The sequence below is a fragment of the Protopterus annectens genome, chromosome 2.part1 (assembly GCF_019279795.1).
Source record: "Protopterus annectens isolate FY-2018-M chromosome 2.part1, PAN1.0, whole genome shotgun sequence".
NCBI classification, from domain to species: domain Eukaryota; kingdom Metazoa; phylum Chordata; order Ceratodontiformes; family Protopteridae; genus Protopterus; species Protopterus annectens.
Genome location: NC_056729.1, coordinates 646,925,917 through 646,953,681, shown reverse-complemented (window position 1 = coordinate 646,953,681; position 27,765 = coordinate 646,925,917). Strand labels below are relative to the sequence as shown.

The 27,765-nt window shown below is 38.3% G+C and overlaps 1 protein-coding gene and 1 pseudogene across 1 annotated transcript in view; both read left to right on the top strand.

Annotated features, from left to right (window-relative positions):
* Positions 1-8,037: 8,037 nt before the first annotated feature.
* The window catches only part of EFHC1 (EF-hand domain containing 1), an 856,688-nt gene continuing 836,960 nt past the window's right edge, over positions 8,038-27,765 (top strand). The window contains exon 1 of the mRNA XM_044062385.1: positions 8,038-8,915. Coding sequence (XP_043918320.1) covers positions 8,859-8,915 — 57 coding nt within the window. The 5' untranslated portion in view covers positions 8,038-8,858. The remainder of the gene's footprint in view (positions 8,916-27,765) is intronic.
* LOC122795130 lies at positions 17,121-17,204 on the top strand (annotated as a pseudogene).

The window sequence follows — 27,765 nt, the reverse complement described above, 5'->3', positions numbered from 1 at the left end:
ACCTTTGGAGGATCTTATAAGGGATCTCAGCTTCTTACTGAGGCTGACCAGGGAGCTCCTCCACTCATGGGATTTTACTCTCTTTTGCAACAGTTTCTTCCTTCTGTTGTACAGTTTGTTTATGGCAGGGGACCACCAGATTGGTTTCCTTTATTTGGAGGATAATGTCTTGGTTCTGTTTGGGATAGCACGATTCATGCACTCATGTAAGTGCTTATAGAGTGCATTTGTGTAGGATTCAGCAGTTGTAACTGTATTTTCCATCTGCATGGGTGTCATGAAGTTCACCACTTCTGTCTTAAGAAGCATGAAGTTGGCTTTGGAGAAATTTTTTATTTTGGTTTCCTTAATGGAGGGTGGGGGCGGGATGTGGACATCAAGGGTGATAAGCTTATGGTCGGATCGGACCAACGAGGAGTTGACTTCAGGTGCGGAACACCGGTCACTCATGTTGGTAATGACTAGGTCTAGGATATTGTTGCCCCTGGTGGGGGTGTGGATAAGTTGATCTAGGGCATTGGAGTTTATGAATTCCAGAATTCCTTTGTAACAGCAGTACAATCGCTGATGTAATCTCAAGGTTGGAAAAGATTAACAATAGTTTTAAATGCAGGTGTACTCACTTCCGCATCTTGTAGTTGGAATGGGACCCACTCTGGCTCCTTTCTCTCTTCTGTGCTGGATGCCCTCTCGATACACTCCATTGTCTTCCCTGCACTTGTTCCGGTAGTTTCAAGTGAACAGGTTGCTGAGAGGGCTGAAAAGCCAAGGGAGTGTCTTTATTTGTGAACTAACCAACCATTGAGTAGAAGGTGATGCATCTAAAGTATTGTGCTCATTGATAGGCATGGAGACCGGATGCTCTCTGGTTATCAGACTGGTAGGTGGTCTAACTAGTTTTACGGATGTTTCCATTGCATTAACTATATCCAATGTATCCATTGATTCCTATGTTTGTCCACATAGACTGCTTGTATTATTAGCAGTGTTTCTCAATGGTTCATAAGTACTTTGTCAGGGCCATGAGAAAATATGGCCAGTATTAAAGTCATTAATATCTCTCTTGAGCTTGCAACGCTTGAGAGCCTCCATCTTCATATCATATTTATGCAATCTGTTTAACATTCTATCATATTTGACAGTGTGCAAAGTAAAGTTAGGCAATGAACAAATCTCACTTTCTTATGCAACTATCTCTTGTTGCATTTGTTTTTCAATATCTAGGAAGAATTCATTCATTAGATTCATATATGCAAGGCCCAACTTAATATTTATTTCTTGCCACTTTTTAAGAAGTATGGGATGAGTATTACCATACAACGGCATTTTCAATACTCTCAGACCCCGATGTACAGTGCCAGGCTGTAGGTATATAGTGAAGCTAAAACGCTGCCACTGTAATATTTTGTATTTTCAACTTTATGTTCCAGCTTCTTCAACAACGTGGCAAAGCCTGGGTCGACATCCCTCTCTGTTTGCTGTTGTATACCATCTTGCAAGGCAGTCAAGGAGAGCAAAGGATTATTTTGTCCCAACGGGTCATAAAAAGTACAACTCATATCTGCAGCAGAGTAGCTGTAAACAGCTGTGAAAAAAGTAAAATTGTAGGTAGAGAACGCCTCAAATACTGATGTTACAATGTAACGGTCAAATCAGTCACAGATTTAAGTAAAACACAGCTCGAACAAAAACACAACAAAAGAAAAATGAGCTGGGTAGCGTAGCAATTTAATCTCAAAGCAAAAAGTTTTCAAGTTAAAAACCCTTCATCAGTATTAACTCAATATCCTACTACAAACAATTTATATAAACCACAATTAAGTCACAACCAATAGAATTCATCATGTGTTATTAAAGAAATACCACATTATTTTTTAAAAAACATAAAATCATTACATAAACTCTAGTACATAATAAAACAATTACATAAAAAATTAATGTAAACAATTCTGTCTTTGTTTTAAAACAGGTTTCAATGATATCATTTGATTTAAGCCAGGTAATTTATCTGCAGATAGAAGAAGTATCTATTTATATTCACTCAACTCTAGTTTAGTATTCATATCTCCCCATCTATTGTTCTTAGTTACAGTACCAATAACCTTAAACATAAAACCATACTCCAAGTTAGTCTCATTTATATGTTTGGCTAAGGCATTTGTCAGAACCTTCCATCTAATATCAGAGTTATGTTCAATTATTCTATCTTTGAGTCTTCTATTTGACTTACCCACATAGAAACACCTGCATTTTTTACATGTAGCCAAGTATACAATATTAATACTATTACAAGTTGCAGCACATCTAAATTCAAATTTTTTTCCAGTTGGTGTATCAAAATAATTCACATCTTTATCAATGTAAGTGCAACAACAACAATTATAACATGGGAAGGTGCCATATTTTACTTTAGTCGAATTCATGTTCTCCTTTATATCTTTCTAGCATAGTTGTTGTTTCAGATTTATACTGTTTCTATATGCAAACCTAGGTATAGACTCAATAAACCTCCTTAAATCTGGTAAAGCTTGTAATATGGGCCAATTATCAGAAATAATTTTTTCGTATTCGTGGAGTAGTTCTATTATATGTTGTTACATATTGAAGTTGCGTATGGGTAACAGGGACAGTAGATGTTATATCAGTAATATTTCTTCTATCCATAAAATATGGGCTAGTATTACCATCCCGTGACCCAGCTATTTCATTTTAAATGTATTTTAAAAAATAATGTGGTATTTCTTTAATACCACATGATGAATTCTATTGGCTGTGACTTAATTGTGGTTTATATAAATTGTTTGTAGTAGGATATTGAGTTAATACTGATGAAGGGTTTTTAACTTGAAAGCTTTGTTCTTTGTGATTAAATTGTTACGCTACCCAGTTCGTTTTTCTTTTGTTGTGCTTTTGTTCGAGCTGTGTTTTACTTAAATCCGTGATTGATTTGACCATTATAAGTATGTCAGCAACAGACTGAAATATGTGATTATGGCCATTTGTTCTTTCACTTTCAACTCTAATACCAGAGGGGAGCACAGAACGTGAATATGATTTTTTTGAGGTCAGAAGGCAAGAGCAATTTCTGACTATGCTTTCTGCATATGTGCAAGCATTTGCATTCTCATTTTATTGATAAATACTACTTTTGGCAGCTTTGGACACAACTTATTTCTTCCTTGAAAGAAAATTTCTTCTCTTAGTCAAGATTTTGGTTCATGCCATTATTGAATTAATAGGTTGGAATAAAGCTCAAAAAAGGTACCTCTGAGTATTTAAAATCCAATGGCTTCTACCCCAGACCCTCAGCTTAATTCAGTTATTTCAGTGTCATGTTGGCTGTTTACAGGGATTCAAAAGGATGGAGGAAGAGTAGCACATAGTGAAGAAACAAGAAAAAAGTCATCCAGATAGTATGGGGAGATGAGGGTGGGACAAGCAAGATAGCCAAGAATTACTACCTTGACTGTAGCAAGAAGTGGGACTATGTACTGAATGACTTTTGCCATTCAAATCTGTCCAGCAGACATTTCCTCTATTCATATCTATTATGAATTTACCACTGGCTCTCAACCATCCATATCCACTATGAGGAACAAATGGGCAATGTGTGTAACACCTACTATCACATTGCTAACAACTTCACTGAGGAAGCTCAGAGGATGTTTGCAATAAATGTATGATGGGCTCATTTAATGTGGAATGTGACAATGGCAAGGAATATTCACGTTTTAAGGCTAAAAATTAGGAATGATACCAAAAAGAAAATTACAGCTCCACCAAGTCCAATAAATATCCAAAGGATAAGCGAAATTCACCCACGAAGTAAAGTTTAATAGCAAGAACAGACTGACAAATACAGACTCAAGACTCAAGACGAGTCTGTATTTGTCAGTCTGTTCTTGCTATTAAACTTTACTTCGTGGGTGAATTTCGCTTATCCTTTGGATATTTATTGGACTTGGTGGAGCTGTAATTTTCTTTTTGGTATCTGCCCTAGTGGGTGTGCTTCTCTGTAAAAATTAGGAATGTTCCCCATATGGAGCTTACACTTGAATGATATGGAGAATAGTGGTATTACTATTTTTACAATAATTCTGGCAGTGAATCACCAGATACTTACTGGACAGTAGTTCAGAGTTTTTGATTTCAGAGGTTTTGATTTCTGTCGAGTTGAGATGAGAGGAAAAGAGTGGGGAGATGAGAGGGTATTACAATTTTTGCAGTTATGCTGGCAGTGATCAACCAGATTTTTTTTGGATAGTATTTCACACTTTGTGATTTGTCTGGGTAATTGAGATAAGAGGAATAGAGTGAGATGCGTGTTATTACAATTCTTACAGTAATGCTAGCTGTGATCAACGAGATGCTTTGGGCACTATTTCTGACTTTGTGATTTGTGTGAACAGTTGAGATGGGAGGAATGGAGTGATGAGATAATTGTCATTACTATTTCTTACAATTATGCTGGCAATGATCAACCAGATATTTTGGCCAATATTAATTTGGCTGTCTGACCTGTTTGGTACAATTTTGATTGGAATACTTTAATGTGTGGCAACTTGTTTGTGTGGACAGTGGAGGTGAAATAACATTGCATAGCTATCAGATGTTATGGCTGTAACTGCTGGGTGGGGGTTTGTGTGGGCAGAATGAAAATAACTGACCCTCTCATCATTTGCTCAGTTTAAACAGTCACTGTCTGGCATGGCAGGATCAGTGTGCATTTGTGAGAAGCAAGTTGAGCTACTTTACTGGATACCTGATATACACAAATAGAGGTGGTGTAATTTCTGTGGCTAACTTCTGTGGAGGAGGATGTGACTAGCTGCCTGAAGCTGTTTGCTTATTATTTTGATCTTTAAGGACTAATGTGATTATTTTAAGCACTGTACACTATTTTAACGTGTGGCAACTGGCTGGAACAAAGGTGAAATATGTTACACAGTTGGCCTTTTTTGTCATGATTTGACATCCAAATTGTACATAGAACTGGCTATAATTGCTTGGTGGGGGTTGTCTTGATGAAAAGCAACTGACCCTGTTATAATTTGCTCCGTTTTACAGTCATCTCTCAGAACAAATAAATAAAATAAGGGATAAATGCATCACAGAATGCCCAGACCTTCAGAACTGCTGCCCCCCCCCCCACACACACACACACACACACACCAAGGCTGCATAGGTGGATTTTGACATGGACTTTGTAATCACCTCTGCCAAGAATTCCACCTAGTCTAAAACCTGCCCTGCTCATAGGCATATACAGAAGGTCTCTGTACTTGTGTGTGTGTGTGTGTGTGTGTGTGTGTGTGTGTGTGTGTGTGTGTGTGTTGGGTAGGTGGCTAGGGCAATGTCATTATTTATTTTACATTCCTCCCACACCTTAGAGGTCATTTTATCTTGCATTGAGGTTTGGGATGGTGTAGTCATTATTTCTTTAACTTTCCTCAAAAACTTCAGAGGCATACCTCTCAACTGTCAAGATTTTTGCAGATTGTCGTGATTTTTGTCTCATATGTTTGGTTTGTTTCACATAAGATTTGTGTTTTTCTGGATTTTTGTGTCAAATCAATGAGGACTGAGTTCACTAAATAATGACAGACATTTCAGTTTCAGACATCATATACTTCAGAAAATGTATGGTAACACAAGACCTTTTATTCTATCAACTTTATAAATTTATAAGAGCAATATTTAAAATTTGACCCCCCCCCCCATATTTTTGGCTTTCTCCAGATTTTTTGTGCTAAGAGGTTGAGAGCTATATTCAGAGGGGTGCACACAGAGTCACTATAGCTTGCATATAAGCACTGTTCTGTCTCTAGAAATAACAAATTAGAAATATTATTGTAATCATTTTTTTTATTTTCCTCACAATCAAATATATATATATATATATATATATATATATATATATATATATATATATATATATATATATATATATATAAAACAGTAAATATGTTCGTTTTTTTTTTTCTTTTTTTGTTTTGGTTTTGTCACAATCTGACATCATAAGTATGCACATAAGGTGTCTGTCTTTTGAGGGCGGGGATAAGGAGGCATGGTATATAAATATGACAGCAGCAGCAGTATGAGATATGACTGTGGACATTTATGCCTTAATTTTAATCTGAATTTAACACTAGAGGGAGATACACAGAAAGTGTCTATCTATATTGAGGTTGGGGGTAGGGGCAGGTACTATTCCCAGATATGATATATGCATACCCATAAGCATTTTTCTTCTCAGTTTCTTGTGAACTGGTGTTTGGTCAGCTTTCAGAACTAAAACTTGGATACAGCTCATTTCTTCCTTGAAAAAAAGTACTGTTTAATTTTTTCCCTACACATGATTTTTGTTCGGGCTATCACTGGATCAAAGGGTTGGGTAAAAAAGCTCTAAAATGCTCCTCAGAACATTTATAATCCTGTGGTTCTAGGTGGCTATGAACCCCCCAACTCCCAGCTTGATTTAATTATTACAGGGTAGTTTTGGTCAGTTAGGCTGTGTTGAAAGGATGCAGGAAAAAGCAAAGTTAAAGAGTATGACTGAGTTTCTTTTCTTAATCATGGTTTTCATTCAGGGCATCTTGGATGAAAAGGTTTCTTACTAAATTCTAAAATCCATCTGAGCATCTAGAAACCCCATGTTTTCTAGGAGCATAGCAACCCCCAGACCCTGTCTTAGTAAAGCTATTGCCATTGCAGTTATTACACTGTACTTTTAGTCAGTTAGGATGTACTGAGAGCATGCAGGAAAAAACAAAGTTGAAGAATAAGGCTAAATTTCTTACTTTGATTGTGTTTTTTGTTCAGGCAATCACTGGTTGAAAAAAGTTATATAAAAAACTCTAAAATGCACAACAGAGCATCTATAACCCCCATGGCTATTGAGGGCCTTGTAGCCCTCAGAGCCCCAGCTTAATGCAGTTGTTTTCTCACAATTAGAGTGTGGAATTGTTTAGGTAGAGCATGTTGAATGGAGTCATTAAATGCAGGAAAAAAATTGAAGAGTAAGCCAAATTGTGAGATATAAAGTAATCTGGATAGTGTGAATAGGCCAGGATGGATTGAGCAGGGATGTGTGATTATGGAGCGTTTTCATCTAAGGTGCCAGATTACCTAACGCCAGCCCTGTGTTTGTCTAGAATATATAACACTATCTCCTCCAGAATGAGTCCTAGAAAACTGTGAAGGGGATAATAATAATAATAATAATAATAATAATAATAATAATAATAATACAACATTCAGTAACTTCTAACACTGAAATATCAGGTATATGTTCTGCTTGTTGTGACTTACCTTTGCTATGACTTTGGACGAGGACAATTGCATATCTCTCAAACAAATCAGGGACAAATCTCAACAAAATCAGAGACAAATCCAGAAATAATCAGGGACACTTTAAAAAAGTGCTAAAACATTGAAAAAGATAATGTACATAAAGTACATTTTTCTGAAGTAAAATAAGTCTATAACACAAATTATTGTCATTATTTATTAATTCATCACCTTTTCTCCAAATTCATCACAGTTATAGGAGAGTTTAAGAGGAAAGGTGTCAAAATCAGAGAGTCTCTGTAAAACTGGCACAGCAGGAGAAGCATACCTTTCAACTGTCCAGATTTTCGCAGAATGTCCAGATTTTTCCTCATATTTTGGTGTGTTCCTCATAAAATTTGTGAATTTCTGGATTTTTGATGCAAATAAGTGAGGACTGAATTCACTTAATAATGACAGGCATTTGAATTTCAGACAATATCCTTCAGAAAATGCATCACAACACAATAAATTTTATTCTAGCAACTTTCTACGTTTATTAAGAGCAATATTTAAAATGTATCCTTATTTTTGGGGCTTTGTCCCCCATTATTTTTGGTTTTGTCAAGATGTTATTTTGTGCCAAGTGGTTAAGAGGTATGTCCCAAAGAGGTCAGCACGCACCTAACGCAATTCAGCATTCGACTCCAACCTTTATGGGTGCTACGCCTGTTAGGAACGACAGAGAGAGCTCGCTGCAGTTGCAAGTTATGTGCGACTGAAATGTTTACCGTTACCATAGCGATGAAGGGGTAGAGTTGCATGTATACAGCAAATCGTGTGAAAGATTGGTGGACTTGTAACCAGGGGCAGCAAAGGCGTGCAAGACATCCTGTACTCTCCAAGAGTAGTTCGTAAAATGTTCTGTTGAGTACCCGCAGACAACTGGGGCTGGCATTGTATAAAGGAACGAAGCTGTACGGTGAAGTCAGTACGAACCAGGAAGAAAATTGTCAGGATTGCTATTCCTAGCAAAAAGATCGAAAAAAATACAAGCACTGAGCTAGGGCATGAGATAGTGTGCACAGTGCGACAGCTACCTGTGGTGGGAGTCGGGACACTGGTGATACTGAGAGGAAAGAGCTCTAAGACTGCAGAACAGTTATATAGAAAAACAACATGGTATTTATTTAATGTCCAGGACATGGTGGCTATGGAATTTATAGATTAGTGCAAGTAACTGTCGCCTAGGGTACATTCGGTAATAGTACTACTATTCCCTCTCTTTATAATTTACTTGCAATATCAAGGCACATTGACCCGCTTTACTTCCAGGTATTTCTGGGTCCTATAACTTAGAGTAGCGACGTAGGCTGTTTGAGGCTCCAAAAGGAACAATAACAACTGTAACTGCAATTCTGCAAAAAGTGGCGCTAGTTATCTACTACTGGAGACCTGCAGAAAACAACATTATCTGAAGATCAAGACTGGAGCCATAACTGTTTAGAAAGTAGTTTACTGATCGTGAACTCCAACTAGTTGAAGGAAAACAAGTGACCTGACCTAGGAGCCGTTGGGATAGGAAAATCATGGACACCCCCCACGGATTACCATTCCTGCCTGGAAACTCATTCAGGGACCCTACGGTGAGTCAAAGCCTTTAACATTCAGTAATGTATGTGATGCGCATTTGTACACACTGTGCTTTAAATCTGCGTGTTCAGCTTTGCATAAACAAGACTTTTGGGTTCACCTAATCCCAAAAGTTCATAATCTGGGAGCAATTAACAAACTGTGTGTAAATAATTTTAGAATAGGGAATTCCCACATCTGAGACAAGTTACACTCACCATCGCCATTCTTTGTCACTTGTGTCTGACCAATAATTCAATCATTATGAACAGAAAAACAGTACAGGTCGTTAACAGTTTTGCTATAAACCAAAGAGTGGGTGTGCATGCGTTTGGGCAACTCTAAATCCATGAAAGTATTTTACTTGATATACTCCCTTTAATAAACTTTATCAAGCAAATATACAGGTTATTTTTTAGAAATAGTGTAATGCTGAGTCAAACATTGACTGCTTTGGTAAAATCTTACATTACTTGTAACTGAATTCCCAGATACACTTCTTTTAAATGCTGGTCTAGCTTTACAAAGAAGTTCTTATAAACCATTCAAATTTAAGACAAATTGTCTAAATACATTTGAAATTAATGTATACATGGGAAAAGTGTAAAATATGTATAGGAGAAACCAGATAGGTGTAAGCTAGAACACAGCCATTTATAATAAAAGATTGATCATTTATACTTAAGCAATATATTGTGCCTGGGTGTGGGCAATGCAGGGTTTACCTGTTGTTGGTGTACCTTCCTCACAGGAAGGAAATCAAAGTGACCAAACAAAGGCTGACATCAGTAAGTCTGCAACATGTACATTCAGACAGGATTTGTTATTACATAATGCCATTATTGAAAAAAAGAATGCTGCTTTTTTCAGATAGTACCTCTGTATTTTGGTACTTCATCTCTGATATGTATACTGTCATTGGTGAGACTGGTGGAACTCAGTTCCATTTACTTATTTGTGTACTTATTTTTGGTGTGTTGTAGACATAGTTTTTCAACAATCTAAGTTACATGTCTTGCCCCCTTCCTTTTTTTAATAATGCCATTGTATGATGGAATATCATTTTGTTTTGCAGGTTGTTTTAAATTTTGGGGGTCTCGATGGGTTCCAGATATATTTTGACTGTATGTAAGGTAGTTGGTGCCATTTATTGGTTTTGTGCACTTATTTTCTTTAATGTGAGGTGTGTTGTCTAGTTAGTGCAATAACCTGGATTGAATGTGATTTTCTGTAGTATATTTTAGTACATTTATTTTGTATAAATAGACAGAATATTTGTCTCTGTCAATTAATGTCTTTGTGAGGTGTAATGTACTGTACATATATGCAGTGGTGTACATGCCTGCACTTGCATGATGTATCTGGTGATGGAAAGTCTAAAGTGTGGAATTTGTGTAGATTCGGAGAATTACAAAGAAAGAAAAAAAGTGGCAGTCTCAGAAAATACAGGGCTTTTTATAACCCGGTTATTTATTTATTTATTTATGTATTGACTTGTTTACATTTGTTTACCGGGGTAGTGCACTGATCAATATTGACTAATTTCAGGCTTATCTTAGGTGACATAACAAAACCTTTCACAAACAAAAAATACAGATATGTAAGCAATAACAGAATAGTTCAGATTAATTATGCAGAACAGACAGTTCATTGTCTTCTGCGGACCTTGTGGCTTTTGTATTGGTCCCACTCCCAACCATGCTGCATTCTGAATCTAAAGTCAAATAAGCTAGCAGTCCCTGTAATCTACCTCTGAGATAAAATGCATGACTGTGATAATTCAAGATTTATTCTGTACTGATTCTGTGCAGGAGCCTTTGGATATACAGTAGAGGGATTTAAAAGACACCCTACAAAGTATGATTGAGGAAATAATGACAGTTGAGATCCCAATATTGGGCATCGATGGTTCTTAAGGTTTATAGGTTGTTACTAGGCTTATGGCCAAAGGAGACTATCAAGAAGATCAATCTCATCATCCAAATCTTGTTCCCTATTAAGTAGATGTTTCCATATATCCCTGGTGGTGAAAATGTGTGATCACCCATCCAGTCATCCCGATTGGTTTTAAAGGTTTCTAGGGAAGCACTTTGCTTGATAGGTAAAGGCAGCCTATTCCAGAAATTGGGATATATCGAGTTAAGTAACTTTCACACCTTCTGGTATAGTGCAGGCTTAGGTCTTTAGAATTGGTGCTTGCCTTACTGTTTGTTCTATTTAGGTGCTAGAGTTCAGAGGACTGGGTCATTCACGGCATGGAAATCTTAAGAAAAGATCAGCTCCTCAGAAGTCTGTATGGCACTGAGTAAAGGAGCAGAGTTTTTAGTCTTTAAAAGTAGCTAAGTGTTCTACTGAGACCTGAGATCTTTTTGGTGATGAAATGTTGAGGTCTCTTAAGCTGGTTTAGATACATGCCAAAGGGTGCATTATATTCAATAATCAGCTTAATATGACATGAATAAAGTGTGACTATAACTTCTTTGAACTTTGAGGAGAAAACATGAAAAATAGGCTGTGCAAGGTAGAAGGATTTTCTAAATATCACATCGATGTGGTAGTCTAAGGAGAGAGTCCATTATCAAAATATACACCCCAAGTCCCTAATAACTGTATTAAATTTAAGTGGAGTATTATCTATGTGGTAAGCAGTAGTGATGCCAGATTTATCAAAGGAAACTGTGCTTCATTTCACAGTGTTGAGGGCAATCCCATAATTAATACACCAAACATTTGTTTGGCCCAGCTGTTGATGGAGCATTTGAGGTGAAATTTGTCATCTGTCTGAAATGAAAATTCATGTGGAATTAATTGCAAGTCATTGGCAGCGTCTAAAGCAAATGTATTAGTTACAAGCAGTCATATAGAATAGCTTGGGCAGAAAGATATAAAAAAGTTCAAGATTTAGTGGTCTGTTTACATTTTAAGTTTTTAGCTATAAAGAAATTTAACAGTAAGTCTTTCTTAGAAGAAGTTGTAGACGAGGAAAGATTCCATCTGGGCATTTCTAGACTTGGAGAAAGCATATGATAAAGTCCCCAAGAAAGTTGATTCGAGCAATTCTTTGATGATTCAGAGTCCTGGAAACATTCGTAGAATTAGTGCAGGCTATGTGCAAAGACCCATTGTCACAAGTAAGAACAGTGTTTGGACTCACATATGGGTTCCCAGTGAGAGTGGGGTTGCATTAGGGTTTTGCCCTGAGCCCGCTGCTGGTCATACTTTGATAAACAGGTAGAAGGGGACAAATTGACAAAACTGCTATATGCTGATTATGTGGCATTACAAGCAGACTCTGAAGAGTTCTTCAATAGCACTCTTCAAGAAAAATCTTGATGAGTGGATGGGAAATAGGAAATACACCATGGGGATCACTTCTGTGTCTCTGCTGAACAGTGGCACAGGAAAATAACTTTCTTGGGTGGCGTAAGCCAGGGAACCTTGTTGGCTAGGCATACGTAGGCCCTTGGGCCGATAGCCTAGTACCTACCTATGAACCTATGAACTTCGACAAATGCCAGGGAGAATGGAATGCAAAACTGAAGGCATGGCATATGGAATGAAACAGAGTACAGACAAAACAATTGTGAAAATTGCAAATGGAGGGATCAGAAGAAGATGAAAATTGAGATAGAATGGAAAGCAGTGAAACAGGTTAACCCCTTCAAGTGTCTGGGACAAAGATGCTGGAGTGAAGGGGTTCTGCCTCAGTTGCAAGGTGTTAAGAAATGAGATTGGCAGTTGTCATTAGGGTGGTATTGCAGTACTGGCATTCAGAAACAAATGCTGATACTATAACTGCAGTTATTACTGAAACACTTTGTGGGTAGTATTGTAACCGTAGCTGCTTGTTACATTTTTGTAGCCAGTTGATTGCTATAGTTTTAATCAGAATCTTTTTTTTTTTTTTTGCTTCGTAACTTATAGTTGAGGGGCACCAGATTAGGAAACTGCACCTGAAGCTAGATTAGTTCTGGTCTGATCTGGGAGGGGTGGTTGAGGAAAAGAAAAGTCTGAATGAGGAGGTCAAAGCTAAAAATCAAGGTTTCTGCAGCCAACTGGCACAGAGTGGTAGGGATAGTGTGTTACAAATGAATGCCAAAGAAGATGAAAATTAAGGTGTACAAAACAGAGATGCAGCCAGTACTTCTGTTTGGGACAGAGCCTGGATAGTGAGGGCGGAAGAGTTGTGGAAGCTAGAGCTAATGGAGCTGAAGCACTTGAGACAGGTGGCACATTGTGGGACAGATGAAGAAATGATGACATCACAGCAGAATCCAAAGCAACTCCAATAGCAGAGAAGATCAAAGAGAGCAGATTACAGTATTTTGAACAATTTGATGAAGATGATTTGGAAGACATGGGAAGAAGGTAAGAGAAAACAAGGAAGTTCATCAGGAGATGGATGGATTTCATGTGAGAAGGCCTGCAACAGTCAGGCATGACTGTCATAGAAGGTAGGAGAGTAGAACTGAATCAAGAAACATGGTGACAATTAACACAACGCTCTGACCCCTTGCAGAAAAAATGGGGGAAAAGGGGGGGGTCAGTGATGATGATGATGATGGTTTGCTTATTTAGATAGCTGCACTGAAATGTATTTGCAGTGCTGATACTGAATTTGCTTCTCTTTCTATCTCTGTCTCTCTTTTTTTTTCTGTAAAGGGCAAGATTTTTTTGTTAGTTTTCTTTTTTTCTTGTTAGCGGTTCTGATTTATATTTCAATTCAACTACTAATCATCTTTCTTTGGGTAATGCTGTATTTGCAAAATGTATGCGCATATCAGCTTTCATGTTTTGGAGTATTGATGAGGTGTCATTGTATAACCAAATCTGTTGATGTTAGTTTGTACAATATTCACACATCATAATCCACACGCACAGAGCTTATTATTGCTATTATACTTTGTCTTTAGTTTTTGTTTTTTGTTTTTTTTTTTACTTTGAATGTTTCCCATCACATTTGGACAGTAGTGTTTAGATGTATAATGCTTAACAAATAGCTCTTTGATTATATAGTAGATTCCTTACCATGAATTTGATCCCTTAATTATCATTACCAATCAAGTTTTTAAGTGTGTTTAAGTATCCCCCCCGCCACACACACACACACACACACACACACACACACACACACACACACACAACACACAAAATGAACAGGACAAACAGTACATTTTGATAATCTTTTGGAAACAAAACAGTGTGATTGCAATGAATACATTCTTCTTTTGATATTCATTTATTTATTTACTGATTTATCTTAATGTTGTGCTGTACATTGGTCCATTTGCTCATCAGCCACTTCACAGTCCATTAGCCTATTTGTTAACCAGTCCCATCCATTTCCAATGATTTGCTCTCTGTGAGGTACTGGAGGCCATCAATACTGTTTCCTGATTTATGTCCTTGACATCACCCCCCCTGGCAGCTGTCATGGTTGTTGTGGACAGCCGAATCACTATAGGGACCACCTATGTCCTCCCATAACATGTGCATGCTCCCACACTCATGTCTGGCACTGTCTTGGGAGAACTGTGTTGTTTGCATGGAAACAAACTGGCTGACCAGGAAATCACCATTCTCTTCCCCCGGGATGAGTGTGTCACTGCTAACCACTCTCTCCCACCTCCCCCACCTGGCCCATCCAACGCCCAAGCTGCTATACTCAGGTTATTTGCGATTGCAGTCAGGGCCCCTCTGTGACACAGATCCAGCTTTCTCTTTAAGCTTATTTTATAATTCTATAATAGAGCTATTTACAATTTAAAAAACATGCTAAATCACTCTGTAGCTGTATGCTCAAGATGCATTTACATGAAATACATTATGTTTGCCCTCTGAAAAAAAATAAGAATACTGCATTCATGAGCTCTGACAACACACCAGGTTGCCTGATTATCGGTACCAAATATAGCATTTCTGAACTCCTACTTAACCTCTTTAATCTAAGCCTCTCCACTGGTTACATTCCTGAAGCCTGGAAAACAGCCATTGTAATGCCATTACACAAGGGTAGCCCAATTATGGACCCTAGTAACTCTAGAGCCATTTGTCTCACTATCTTCATCTGAAAAGCCATGGAGTGCATTATCTCAGACTTCATTATTCTGGATACTGAAAATTACTTAACCCTAGACCCTCATCAATTTGGCTTTGTCAAAGGAAAGTCCTGTCTATTTAACCTCATTTTGTTTGTGACTTTCGGCTTTTCCCGGTTAGGGGTCGCCACAGCGGAACTCCGGTCGGCTAATGATTGGCAGTTGATTTTTATGTACCGAGTTGCCAGCCCTGATGCACAACCTTCAACGAAGGTATGCCCATTCACCATGTCTCCACGCAGAAGATACTCTAACTGAGAGTCGAACTGGACAGCATCTTACTGTGAGGCGATAACGCTACCGCAGCACCACCACCGCGGATCTATTTAACCTCATTAATTTCTTTTAAAAAGTAACTAAAGATGTGGGTAGTGATTATGCAGTGCATGCAGCATATTTTGACCTGTACAAGGTCTTTAACACTATTCCTCATGCAGGAATTATTGACAGATGTATACATCTGAGTATAGGTTCATAGATAAGCTGCCCTTGTGGGCCATTTTAAGCCTAGCTAAGTTCCCTTTTAGTGTTCAAATTAACCTATCTCGTTTGCTTAGACATTGGCTTTACCCATTCCATGGTCAATAATTATATATTACCCCTGATGAGAATTACTGGGATCATACCATAGATAGTTTGAGGGGAACCCATGCATGAGATAAAGCATTTAGGAGTTTCCTCTGTCCATTAGTAGTACAGGTGGCAGTTCTGGAGTAAGTATTCTGTTTTCCATCTATATATTCAAGTTGTACTTGAGTATGGACAGGGATGAACATTGTTTTATATGCATGGGAGGTTTGTTCCAGAGCAGCAGTATCCCCTGTGAAATATACATATCCCTCCAAATTGTTCTGTTGATACTTCTGATGCCATTTGACTTGTTCATTTGCAGTAAATCCATCAGTATTGGGTCAGAGGTTGCCTTGTATGCCAGACATAGATCACCTCTTAGCACTCTGTAGGATACTAAGTATAGTAACACACAAGAGTGTGTCAGTCCTTGTAAGACATGTTGGTTAGGCCTTGTATTTTTTAATAAGGTATTTCTGTAGATATAATCTTTACATTGTGTGGTGGATAGTTAACTGGTTGTCTGACAAAACCCATGTGGTTAGAGCCAATTCTCAATGCAAAAAGGTTACCACTGGTATACCACATTACCACATGGCTCAGTTTTGCACCATCTCTATTTGGCTGATATTTCTTGGATATTTAAGTCAGCACTACTGGCCTATGGTTAACTAATTTTGCAGATGTCTGTAAATTTGTTCTTCAATCTTCAACTGACTTACAATTTTTCCAACATATGTTTGATCATGTTAACAACTGGTGCAAGGACAGTGGTCTCAAATTAAATGTAAAAAAAATGTAGCATAGTTCATTTTGTTAACAAAACAGGTTCACTTACCATATAGTAGATGTAGCCCTCCAATCAGAAACTGTTGTAAGGGATCTAGGCACTATTGTTGATAATTCCTTATCATTTGACCATTATGTCTCCACTTTCGTATGGAAAGCATTTTTATCTGACCCATCTACTTTCCAAAGACATCTCCACTCGATCTATAGAAGTCTTAATTCCCCTTTACTTATATCTTATCAGACCTATTATTGAATATAATGCACCTTATGGCATGTAGCTGTCTAAACTTACCATGCAACTTGAGATACCGTAAAGATTCATAACTAAAAATACCAGCAACCTCAAAAATCTTAGTTATTAGGGTTTCTCTGTATTCAGTCTCTTACAGACTTCTCCATGGAGATCTGTGTCTAGCTTTTTGAGCCACAAAAGATCCAATCCTATATAACCTCCTATTCCTTCGCAAAACTAATGGTACCTCAAATACTCAGTTAAAGGAATTAAACCTTCATCAGCAGATAAATAAAGCACATTGGTGTGAGAGAGTCTTATCCCAATGTATCCATCAGCTCTGGAACAAACTTCCACTACATGTCAGGCAGAGTTGTACCCTAGCCACCTTCAAGGTAAACGTACATAAATGGATGGGCAGCCTTATATTCTCTCCAGGTCTGTCTTGCTTTGCCTTCCTTGATGGTAGAGGGAAGTTTTGAATAGGGATTTTTGTCTAGGCTTGAAATGGTCTACAGACTGATTTCATAGCTTCTCTGCCTTTTGGCTAAGATCAAGTGTAGTATCTGTGAACCTTTGTAATTACTATTCTTCTATTTCTGCTACCATATTATATACTACATCACCAGTGTAATCAACATCCACCACTGAGAAATACTTCTATCTACAAGAAATGCTGCATTTCTTAACAGTGCACAAGTGCAATCTCTACCTCTCAATTTCTGATGACTGAATGGGCTGATTTGCTTATGTTTCTGCAAGTCAAATCTGCTCTGTTGATGTACAGGAGATCAACATCAGATTCCACCTTAATGCAGTAGCAAGATCATTGTAACAGTGTATGTCTCTCATTCTGACCTCTCTCACTGTAAATTGTCATTTTGTTTTCCAGTGTTGCTGTATGTTCCTATTTAAAACATATGATACTGTTTTGGAGTTTGTGTATTGTCTGCTCATTCACAAAGCAATTTGTGTTGTATAACTTTGAATGTAACTTCTTAAGCATGCTGAATACCATAAAGTTTAGATGTTTAAGTGCCAGTATGTTTCATTATAACTTCAGCATGCTGTTCTGTTCCTTATTTTATTATAATTATAAATATAATCTGTATAACGTCTTGTTTCAAGGAATCCACAATAGCACCATTGCCTCTTTCAGTAAATGCTTCCAAATGTGGAATTGCTTAGTAGCTTTGTTTTACTTGGTTCAGTGACAAGATCTCATTTCTATGAGAGATTTATTAGAAATTTTATTAAGGTGAGTCACAATCACTGTCACTGGAATTAGCAGAATATACGCTAAAATAGTTCTTGTCATACTAAAATGTAGTGGGATGAGACTTTAAACAGTGGCCCCGGCTGCTAGTCAGTGGTAGCTCAGGTGGAAAGATCCCATGGCACTTATTGAAAAGAGTAAGGGCCCTTTATTTTACATAACATAAAAGCACATTTTTATAAAATGTACATATATTTACAGACACACACACATATGTACATATATATATATATATATATATATATATATATGGGTCCCCTTCAAAACATCTAAAACCTATAACATCTAATTTCATAACATTGAGACCTGAACATCTAAAACCCAAAACATCCATAACATTGAATTTCATAACATCTAACAGTATAAATCACATGAAAATAACATCCCCTCCACATATAACGACTTATAATGACACCAAACTACCAAACACACTTTTTACTACATTTCTGCAGGGGGGGGGTTGATACAGAGGGGTTATGAAATTAACTTTTTCCCACTGTAGTGCGATCTTGGAGTTGGTATATTTAATTTACGGGGGTGGGGGGTGCATGGGGGGGCTTGTGAAATGTAGTAAAAAGTGTGTTTGGTAGTTTGGTGTCATTATATGTGGAGGGGATGTTATTTTTTTGTGATTTGTAGTGTTAGATGTTATGACATTCGATGTTATGGGTTTTAGATGGTTTGGGTTTTAGATATTCTTGTCTCAATGTTATGAAATTAGATGTTATGGGTTTTAGATGTTTCAAAGTAGACCTATATATATATATATATATATATATATATATATATATATATATACATAAATATATATATATATATATATATATATATATATATATATATATTGGTCTGCCTCGACCCACCAAAATGTAATTTCGAGACTCCATTTTCCAAACCAATTCAATGAACAGCAAATAAATAAAAAATAAAAATAACACTAAACACATTTATGCAGGGGGGGGGCAAGCCCCCCTGCATCCCCATACTCCTGCTACTTATATATTCGTGAAATTACATTTCGGAAGGTCTAGGTAGACCCATATATATATAAAATATATATTTATATAAATATAAAATAGAGGTTAGACAAGTATTGTGGGAGAGCTGTGACTTAATATGTTATACACTGCTACTGTGTGTTTAATATACTCAAGGAGTATTTGCTTTATTTGGTATGTTGTTACTTTAAGAAGCCTATAGGAGAGATGTATAAAATGGGTTTCTTCCTTTCCAGAAGTACACACTGAGGATGCCAGTGGGCGAAACCTAGGTTTGTGTTGGATGTTAAGAAAGTTCAGTTACAGATTTGCTGTTCTGAACTGTTTGGAAGTTTCTAGAAGACCAGTGCTTGCTTGGGCTAAAGGGAAGTCTCTGTGTTCACCAGTGGGAGTGGTTAACACTGAACAGCCTGCCTGTCACTGGAGGAGTGGTTACTACCTAGAAGCTGTAGTTTTATTGGCCATTTTGGGTCAATTATAAACTCCTTGATCTGTCTCTCTTAGGTTCATAGGTTCATAGGTTCATACTAGGCTATCTGCCCAAGGGCATTTATAAGCCTAGCCCATAGTTATGTGGCTTTCGCCACCCCTTTAGTTTGAATAAAAACTATGCCTATCATTTTGCTGTGCCTCTGTCAAGCAGTGACGCTGAAGTAATCCCTGGGGTATATCTGCAATCTCCCATCCATTGGTCAAGATTCCTCTTGAACAAGACCAGAGAGGTGCTCTGCCTCACATGTACCGGGATTTTGTTCCACAGCATAGGGAGTCTCTGGGTGATGAATCTGTCCCTCCAGCACGTTCTATTTATAACCGTGTCAAGGTTTAAGTCTCCCGCTTGTGGTTCTGAGGGATCTAGATTTTTGAGGTGAAGCATATTCATCAAATCTGGGTTTGACATGGCCTTATATGTCAGGCACAGGTCACCTCTGAGCAAGCGGTATGAGACTGAATAGAGCTGGAGTTCTTTCAGTCGGGCAGCATAAGACATATTTTTGAGACCCTTTATCCTTTTGGTGAGGAACTTTGGGGCCTTTCAAGCTGCAGCAGGTGTCTGGTCAGATACATTCGAACGGGCATTGTACTCAATCATAGGTCTAATAAGTGATGAGTACAGGGGACGATGACCTCCTTGATCTAGATGTGAATCCTTCATGATCAGGTGGGTGATATAGAAGGTTTTCCTAACTACTTTAGCAACATGAGTGTCAAACGAAAGGCTACTGTCAACCTGGGTCCCCAGATCTCTGATGACTTTTTCTGTGCTCAGTGGATTGCCACCTATATGGTAGCTAGGGGTAGCCTTGTTTTTCCCAAAGGGTATGACTATGCATTTTTTGGCGTTTAACTTCAGGCCATGGCTCTGGCACCAGTTATCCATTTCTGTGAGGCCCTTCTGGAGGATATCTGTGTCAGATGTGTTTACTATGGCTTCAGTTTGCAGTCATCTGCAAACTTTGTCAGCCATAACCCTCCTGTGTTTGCTTGTACTTCAGAAAAGTAGATGCCGAACAACCCTACAACTCTCTTTTTGCACGGTTTTGCGCACTGAGCAGCGTCGGGCAGCGCCGCCTAAACAGGTTTAAACTATTCCAGGCTCCACAAAGTCTGCTCTTCACTTTTTCCCTTAGAACTGTTCAAACTCTCAAAGTAATCACTCTATTCTCTTTCTAAAGCCCTGCACTTGCTCAGCTCTTATAAGGAAACACTAACTAACTAAAGCACTACACCCTCCTTGACTTCTCAAAAGTATTAGGCTACCGATTGGTCCTTCCTGATCAAGTGAAAAATCAGTTCCCTTCCCTAATCTGATCAGTAAAAAAACAGTTCCCTATACTAATCTGGTATGTCCAAGGGTCAGTTTCAAGGTTACTCTCCAGTCCATCTGTTGAATCTTGGAATTTTGAGGCAATGTTACAATTGCCTTATGTACACAGACAACCCTGTCCTCCTTCCAACAAACTCTAATACATGTGAGAGATGCAGTTATACAGCCAAACTGGAGGCAGAGCTCTCTCAACCCAAGACTGGCACAGTCAGTCAGGAGGAAAAGGTAACCACCCACACCACAAATCCAGTCTCACACAGACCTATTGCATCTGCATACCCAACACATAAACACACAAAAACATACTCAGAGGCTCTAAATAAAAATCTGCCTAATCAGCAAAGACCTCCTAAGAAGATATCCAAGCAACAGCCACCCCTCAACAATACCCACGAATCACATATCTTACAAAATCAGTGTGCCTCACAGTCACAGCCCTTAAGGCCAAACAACACACCAAATACACTTGTTATAGGGGACTCTGTTGTCTAGCACACTGACGTCCCGCTCATCAGACTGAACAAGGAGAAGGTCACTGTTAGCTGCCTGTCAGGTGCCAGGATCCGCCACATAATGCAAGCATTCAGGTCACTCCAAAGCAAGTACAAGTATGACTCCGTCATTGTCCATGCTGGTGTGAATGACCTGAGACGTACCTCCCTGGACTACATGAAAAGAGACATAGAGGAGCTCTCTGACCATGTAGCCCAGGCTGGTATGACCCTGACCTTGAGTAGCATCTTGCCCTCACCAAGAATGATGCCACAGTATAAAGACAAAATGATCAGTTTCAACAATTGGCTAAAGTATTGGTGTCATTCAAAGGGGATCCAGTGTCTGTCAGCCTGGGATGACATGCTCGACAAGCCACATTGCTTCGCCAGGGACGGCTTGCACCTGTCACCCTTAGGCTTTTCTATACTGGCCAAGGCTCTTGCCACCCCCATAGTGCCTTTTTTAGGCAAGGCTCAAAGGACAAACCCACCTCCATAGACAACCCAAGGATAAACAAACTAAAGGTAATGCTACTCAATGCCAGAAGTCTAAACCTCAAGATGCACGCACTCGAGGCTCTCCTCAGTATGGAGAAATTCGATGTCTGTGCAGTAACAGAAAGCTGGTTCAAGGCTCCTGAGAGCACCCCAGCACTACCAGGTTATAACTCATACCATGCGTTTCGGCCCCAAAACTCGGACCGAAGCACAAAAGCAGGGGGAGTGTCTATATTCATCAAAGATACCTACACCTCCAGGTTAGTGGCACTGCACGAAGCATCGGAAACCATCCATGTGCAACTAACAGTGGGCAAAACTGCCTTTCAGTTTGTAGCCTGCTACAGAACACCCTCCCTATTACAGGAACCCCACTTGGCATTCCTGAGAACACTGGAGAATATGTAGGTCTCTCCAAACACTATGTTATTGGGTGACTTCAACTACCCAAACATTGACTGGGAAAACTACTCAAGCCCAAACACCCTCGCCCAATGGTTCCTTGAATTTATAAACTTTAATGCAATGGAACAACTGGCCACCACTCCCACAAGAGGGAACAACATATTGGACTTGGTCATCACCAACATGGGGACTCTATGTTCCACACCAGAGGTAAACCCGTCATTGGTAAGATCAGACCATAAACAAATTTCCCTGGACATCCATATCCCTTCCCCACCCCCAGCCAAGGAAATCACTGTAAAGAATTTCTCAAAAGCCAACTTTGCACTTCTCAAGACTGAGGTGGAATCCTTCAAAGCCCCTGGGCCAGAGGATAATACAGCCCAATCCGCAGAATCGTTTACAAATGCATTCTATGAGCACCTGCAGGAATGCATGGATCGCGCTATCCCAAATAAAACCAAGACTCACTCCTCCAAAAACAGGAGACCAGTCTGGTGGACCCCGGCCATTAATAAGCTATACAACAGAAGGAGGAAGCTACTACATGACAGAGCAAAATCCCAAAAAGGGTGAGGCATCTCTGATCAGTATTAGCAAGAAACTTCGATCTCTCATAAAATCATCAAAGGCCAGTTTCGAAAGAAAAATTGCCCTAGACACTAAAGATAATCACAAGGCCTTCTTTAGTTATGTCAGGAACATGAGCAGAAACTCCCAGATATGCTGTGAATTGTTGCATAACGGTACAAAATATACCGAACCTACAGACATAGCCAACATCCTGACAGACAGATTCAGCGCAAACTTCTCCCCCCCTTCCCCCCAAAGGAGAAAATGCCTATCCCAACTGAATGTAACCTCCCTGACATCACAGATGCACAGGTGAAAGCTGCCCTCTCCAAAGCAAAAACACAGCATCTATGGGACCGGATGGTGTCCCAGGCTGTGTCTTCCACGAGCTCCAAGAAGAACTGAACCCTCACATTAAGTCACTGTTCAGACTTATCCTTACTACAGGATATGTACCCAAAGAATGGCGTACAGCTGCAGTGGTCCCACTCCACAAAGGTGGTGCCACAACGGACCCCGGAAACTATCGCCCCATAAGCCTGACTAGCCTGGTCTGTAAAGCTATGGAGCGACATCATGGAACTCATAAACAAAGACATTGGGAGCCTCCAGACACTTGACCCTACCCAATTCGGCTTTGTTAAGGGCAGATCTTGCCTCTTAATCCTAGTTGATTTCTTTGAAACAGTTACCAAAGCCATAGATGAGGGCAAGGTAGTCCACACAGCCTACCTGGACCTCACAAAAGCCTTCGACACAATACCCCACTCTGGCATCATAAATAAGCTTACCAACTTAAATATCAACCCCTATATCACAAGATGGGTTGCAAGCTGGCTCAGAGATAGAACCCACATGGTCAGAATCACAGGTGCCATGTCCGAATCCAAACCAGTTACAAGTGGTGTCCCACAGGGCTCAGTTCTGGGACCTCTCTTGTTCGGTATATACTTCTCTGAGGTTCAGGCTAACATGGAGGGATTATGGCTGACAAAGTTCGCAGATGACTGCAAACTGGGGGCCATAATCGAATCTCCAGCATCCGTCTCTGTGAGACTCTTTTGGAGGATGCTTGGTGCCAGAGCCACGGCCTCAAGCTAAATGCTAAAAAGTGCATAGTCATCCCCTTTGGGAAAAACAAGGTGCCCACAAATTACCCCATAGGTGGTAATCCATTAAGTACGGAAGAAGTAATTAGAGATTTGGGGACCAACGTAGATAGTAATCTCTCCTTTGATAATCACGTTGCCAAAGTGGTTAGAAAGACCTTCTATATAGCCCACCTTATCACGAAAGGGTTTGCATCTAGATCAAGAGAGGTCATTGTGCCCCTCTACTCGTCACTCATCAGGCCCATAATTGAATACAATGCCCCTTTTGGGATGTACCTTACCCGACACCTGCAGCAACTGGAGAGACCCCAAAAATACCTCACCAAGAAGATCATGGGCTACAAATAGATGTCCTATGCAGCTCGACTAAAGAAACTCCAGCTCTACTCAGTTGCTTACCGCCTACTCAGAGGCGATCTATGCCTGACGTACAAAGCCATGTCAAACCCAGAATTAATGGACATGCTCCACCTCAAAAAATACAAGTCCCTTAAAGCTACACGCTCCAGGGACCTAAACCTCAGCACAAAAATAAATAGGAAATGCTGGAGGGACAGATTCATTTCCCAGAGGCTCCCCTCACTCTGGAATAGAATCCCAATTCATGTTAGACATAGCCCCTCACTGACCCTCTTCAAGCGAAATCTGGACGCGTGGATGGGAAATCACAAATTCACCCCTGGGATCTCTTCTGTGTCCCTGCTAGACAGAGGCACAGTAAACTAATCTTAAAAGGGTACCTTCTGTGACCTACTTTACAGAGGCACAGTAAGCTAATCTAATAGGGAGGCGGAAGCCAAATACACTCTGGCTAGGCTTATAAATGCCCTAGGGCAGATAGCCTAGTATCTACCTATGAACCTATGAACCTATGTGGCAGATTGGTTGTCCATTAAAGATCATTTGGAACTCTATTAATGTGTTCTCGATTTTATTTTATCCACTTGGGTTGATGTAGTGACAATAGTGATGGATTTTTGGTTCGTGAATATATATATATATATATATATATATATTTATATTTATATATATATATATATATATATATATATGTATATATATATTTACCCGCGGTGGTGGTGCTGCGGTAGCGTTGTCGCCTCACAGTAAGACGCTGTCCGGTTCGATTCCTAGCTAGAGCGTCTTCTGCGTGGAGACATGCGTGAATGGGCGTACCTTCGTTGAAGGTTGTGTGTCAGGGCTGGTAACTCGGCACATAAAAATCAACTACCAGTCATTAGCAGACCGGAGTTCCGCTGTAGCGACCCCTAACCGGGAAAAGCCGAAAGACACAACAACATTTATATATATATATTTATATATGTGTATGTGTATATATATATATATATATATATATATATATATATATATATATATATATATTTTTTTTTAACTGTTTATCATTTTTTCTTATAACATTTCATTATTATTCTTCCATAATTGATCCCTACTCCTTCTTCCACAACCATAATCAAATTTTTTGCAATATATTTACCAAAATCTATTTTTCATTAAACAAAATTTTATTCAGTCTTTTATTCCAAATAAACCATATTGCATAAAATAAATTATCTAATTGTCTCACATGTTCTTTCTTTGTGTTCTTATAATATCCATATACAATCATATTCATATCTATATTCTTTATGATATTAATATTCTCAAATATTTTTTCTTCACACAACTTTTTCCAGAGTTTTACCATTCTTTTATATTTCAAAAAACATGCTCTGTTGTTTCTATATATTACCAATGTCGATAGGAATTCCTGACACTCTATTTTGGTTCACCACTTTTCCCTGACTTTAATAGCTTTAATCATTTCTTGTGGTACATTTTCCCATAGGTTTACATAATATTATTGTTTCATTAAATTATTATACCACATCCTTCTAGCTTTCTCTATATCATCAGTTTTTATTTCCCATGTTAGTATTTTTCTTGATAATTTTTAATTTCTTCATTTACATATTATTTAATTTTTTTTCTTATTCTCATCATCTCCCATGACTTTTTTGTACTTGTATTAAACAGGGTCTACTTCATATCATTAAATCCCATTTCACTGAAACGAAATCACCTAATTTTCAAAATACTGAAACTTCATTTAACTGAATCTCATTTCACTGAATTGTAAGCTGTAGACCTGATGTGGATTTCTATTCGCCTTTAACTTGTTTGTGATAGAAAGAATTTCTGTAACTTGCAGTGCTGAGTGTCAGAATACTGATAGTAATGTAGAAAGTGGTGTTGTAGTGTTTTTAAATGTGAGTATGTTTCTTTACATTTGTACGGGAAGTATCTAAAGTAATATGGTGGATGTTCTGTGCGTTCCCAGCAGTAGTGGCAGTGTGTAAAGTACTGTTAGGCAAGTAAAAGATACATGCCCTTTTTCCCACTGTAGTGTGATCCTGGAATTAGTATATATAGTTGGGGGATTGGGGGCTGTGGGCGGTGCAGTTCCCCACTTAGTTTGGTTTTATATTGTCTGGTTTCTGTTAAGAAGATAAGTAAGTAGTTTTTAAGTTGTGGAAAGAGGTAGTCATTAGTGTTGTGAGTGTGTTTGTATATGGTTTCCTATTTAGTCTTTTGAAATTTAGCATTGTAAGCTGTTGGTGAAATGAGATTCAGTGAAATGAGTTATCAATATTGTGAAATTTAGGTGATTTCGTCTCAGTGAAATGAAAGTCAGTGAAATGGGATTTCAGTGATCTGAAGTAGACCCATTAAACATACTCACTATTTTTTTATTGTCTTCACTCATGTACAACACACCTTTTTTCACTGGATTTAATCTTAATCCCCATATGAAAGAAAACACAAATGGCACAATTTTCTTTTTATATTTTTGTGGGATTGTATAAACATTTGACATAGATTCTATTTTTCCCATTAATCCAGAATTCACCTGACAAACATTTTTCATGAATGTTAATCTATTTGTCTTCCACATAAGACATATTTCTTTCATTTCATTTATCAAACATTCACATTTCATGATAACATCATTTTTCCTAAATGTTATTCCTAACAAAGACACCTCATTCATTGAAAAATACACCCCCCAAACCACCTCACCCAAACCCTTACTTTTATCTTTATTCAAGGTAATTCCCATTCCTTTAAACATCCAGTCAGACAAACTACCACTTCCCTCATCTATATTTTCTTCTTAGCAGCTACTAGATATTGTTTGCGTATGTCAAAACTACTAGAATCACCACCTCCTTTTGCATCACATATCTAGCATTTTTCATTTTATAAACGATTTCACTCATTATCACATCTATTATCAGTGTAAACAATATTCCACTCATGGGACATCCTTGTCTTATACCACACTTCATGCATATTTCTTTACTCAGCCAGCCATTCATTAATACTTTCACTCTGTTATTTTGATATGCTGACATACACATTCTCCTAATTCTGCTATCTCTTCCATACTTCTCAGTAACATCCCACAGAGCATCATGCCCTACTGTATCAAATGCCTTGCTAATATCACCTATCATAAGTTTCACATCCCTTTTACTTATCTCATCCACAATTTCTCTCACAACCAATAACAACTCTTGAAGTCCCTTTCCTTTTATACCATATATACTTTCTTCCATAATATCCTTCATCATTTCTTCCATTCTTCTCTGTATTATTCTCATAAAAATATAATCTGTTATTTAGTGTGATGGGTCTCTATTTTTTTTATTTTATTTTTCTCAACTTTCTTTCATATAAATTTGAATATTCCACTACATAACTCTTCATAAATAAATTCTTCCTTCAACCATCCACTCAGGACATGTACAAAATACTTTATTTGCCGATCCAGTAATTTCTTGTACATTCCATACCCTATACTGTCTGGACTTGATACTGAATCAACATTTACTTTCCTAATTAGTTCATCCAGTTCACTAATAGTGATGTCTTTTTCATATTTTTCCTTGACCTAGTCTGGATTTTTTTTTACTTTCCTTTCTCTCTT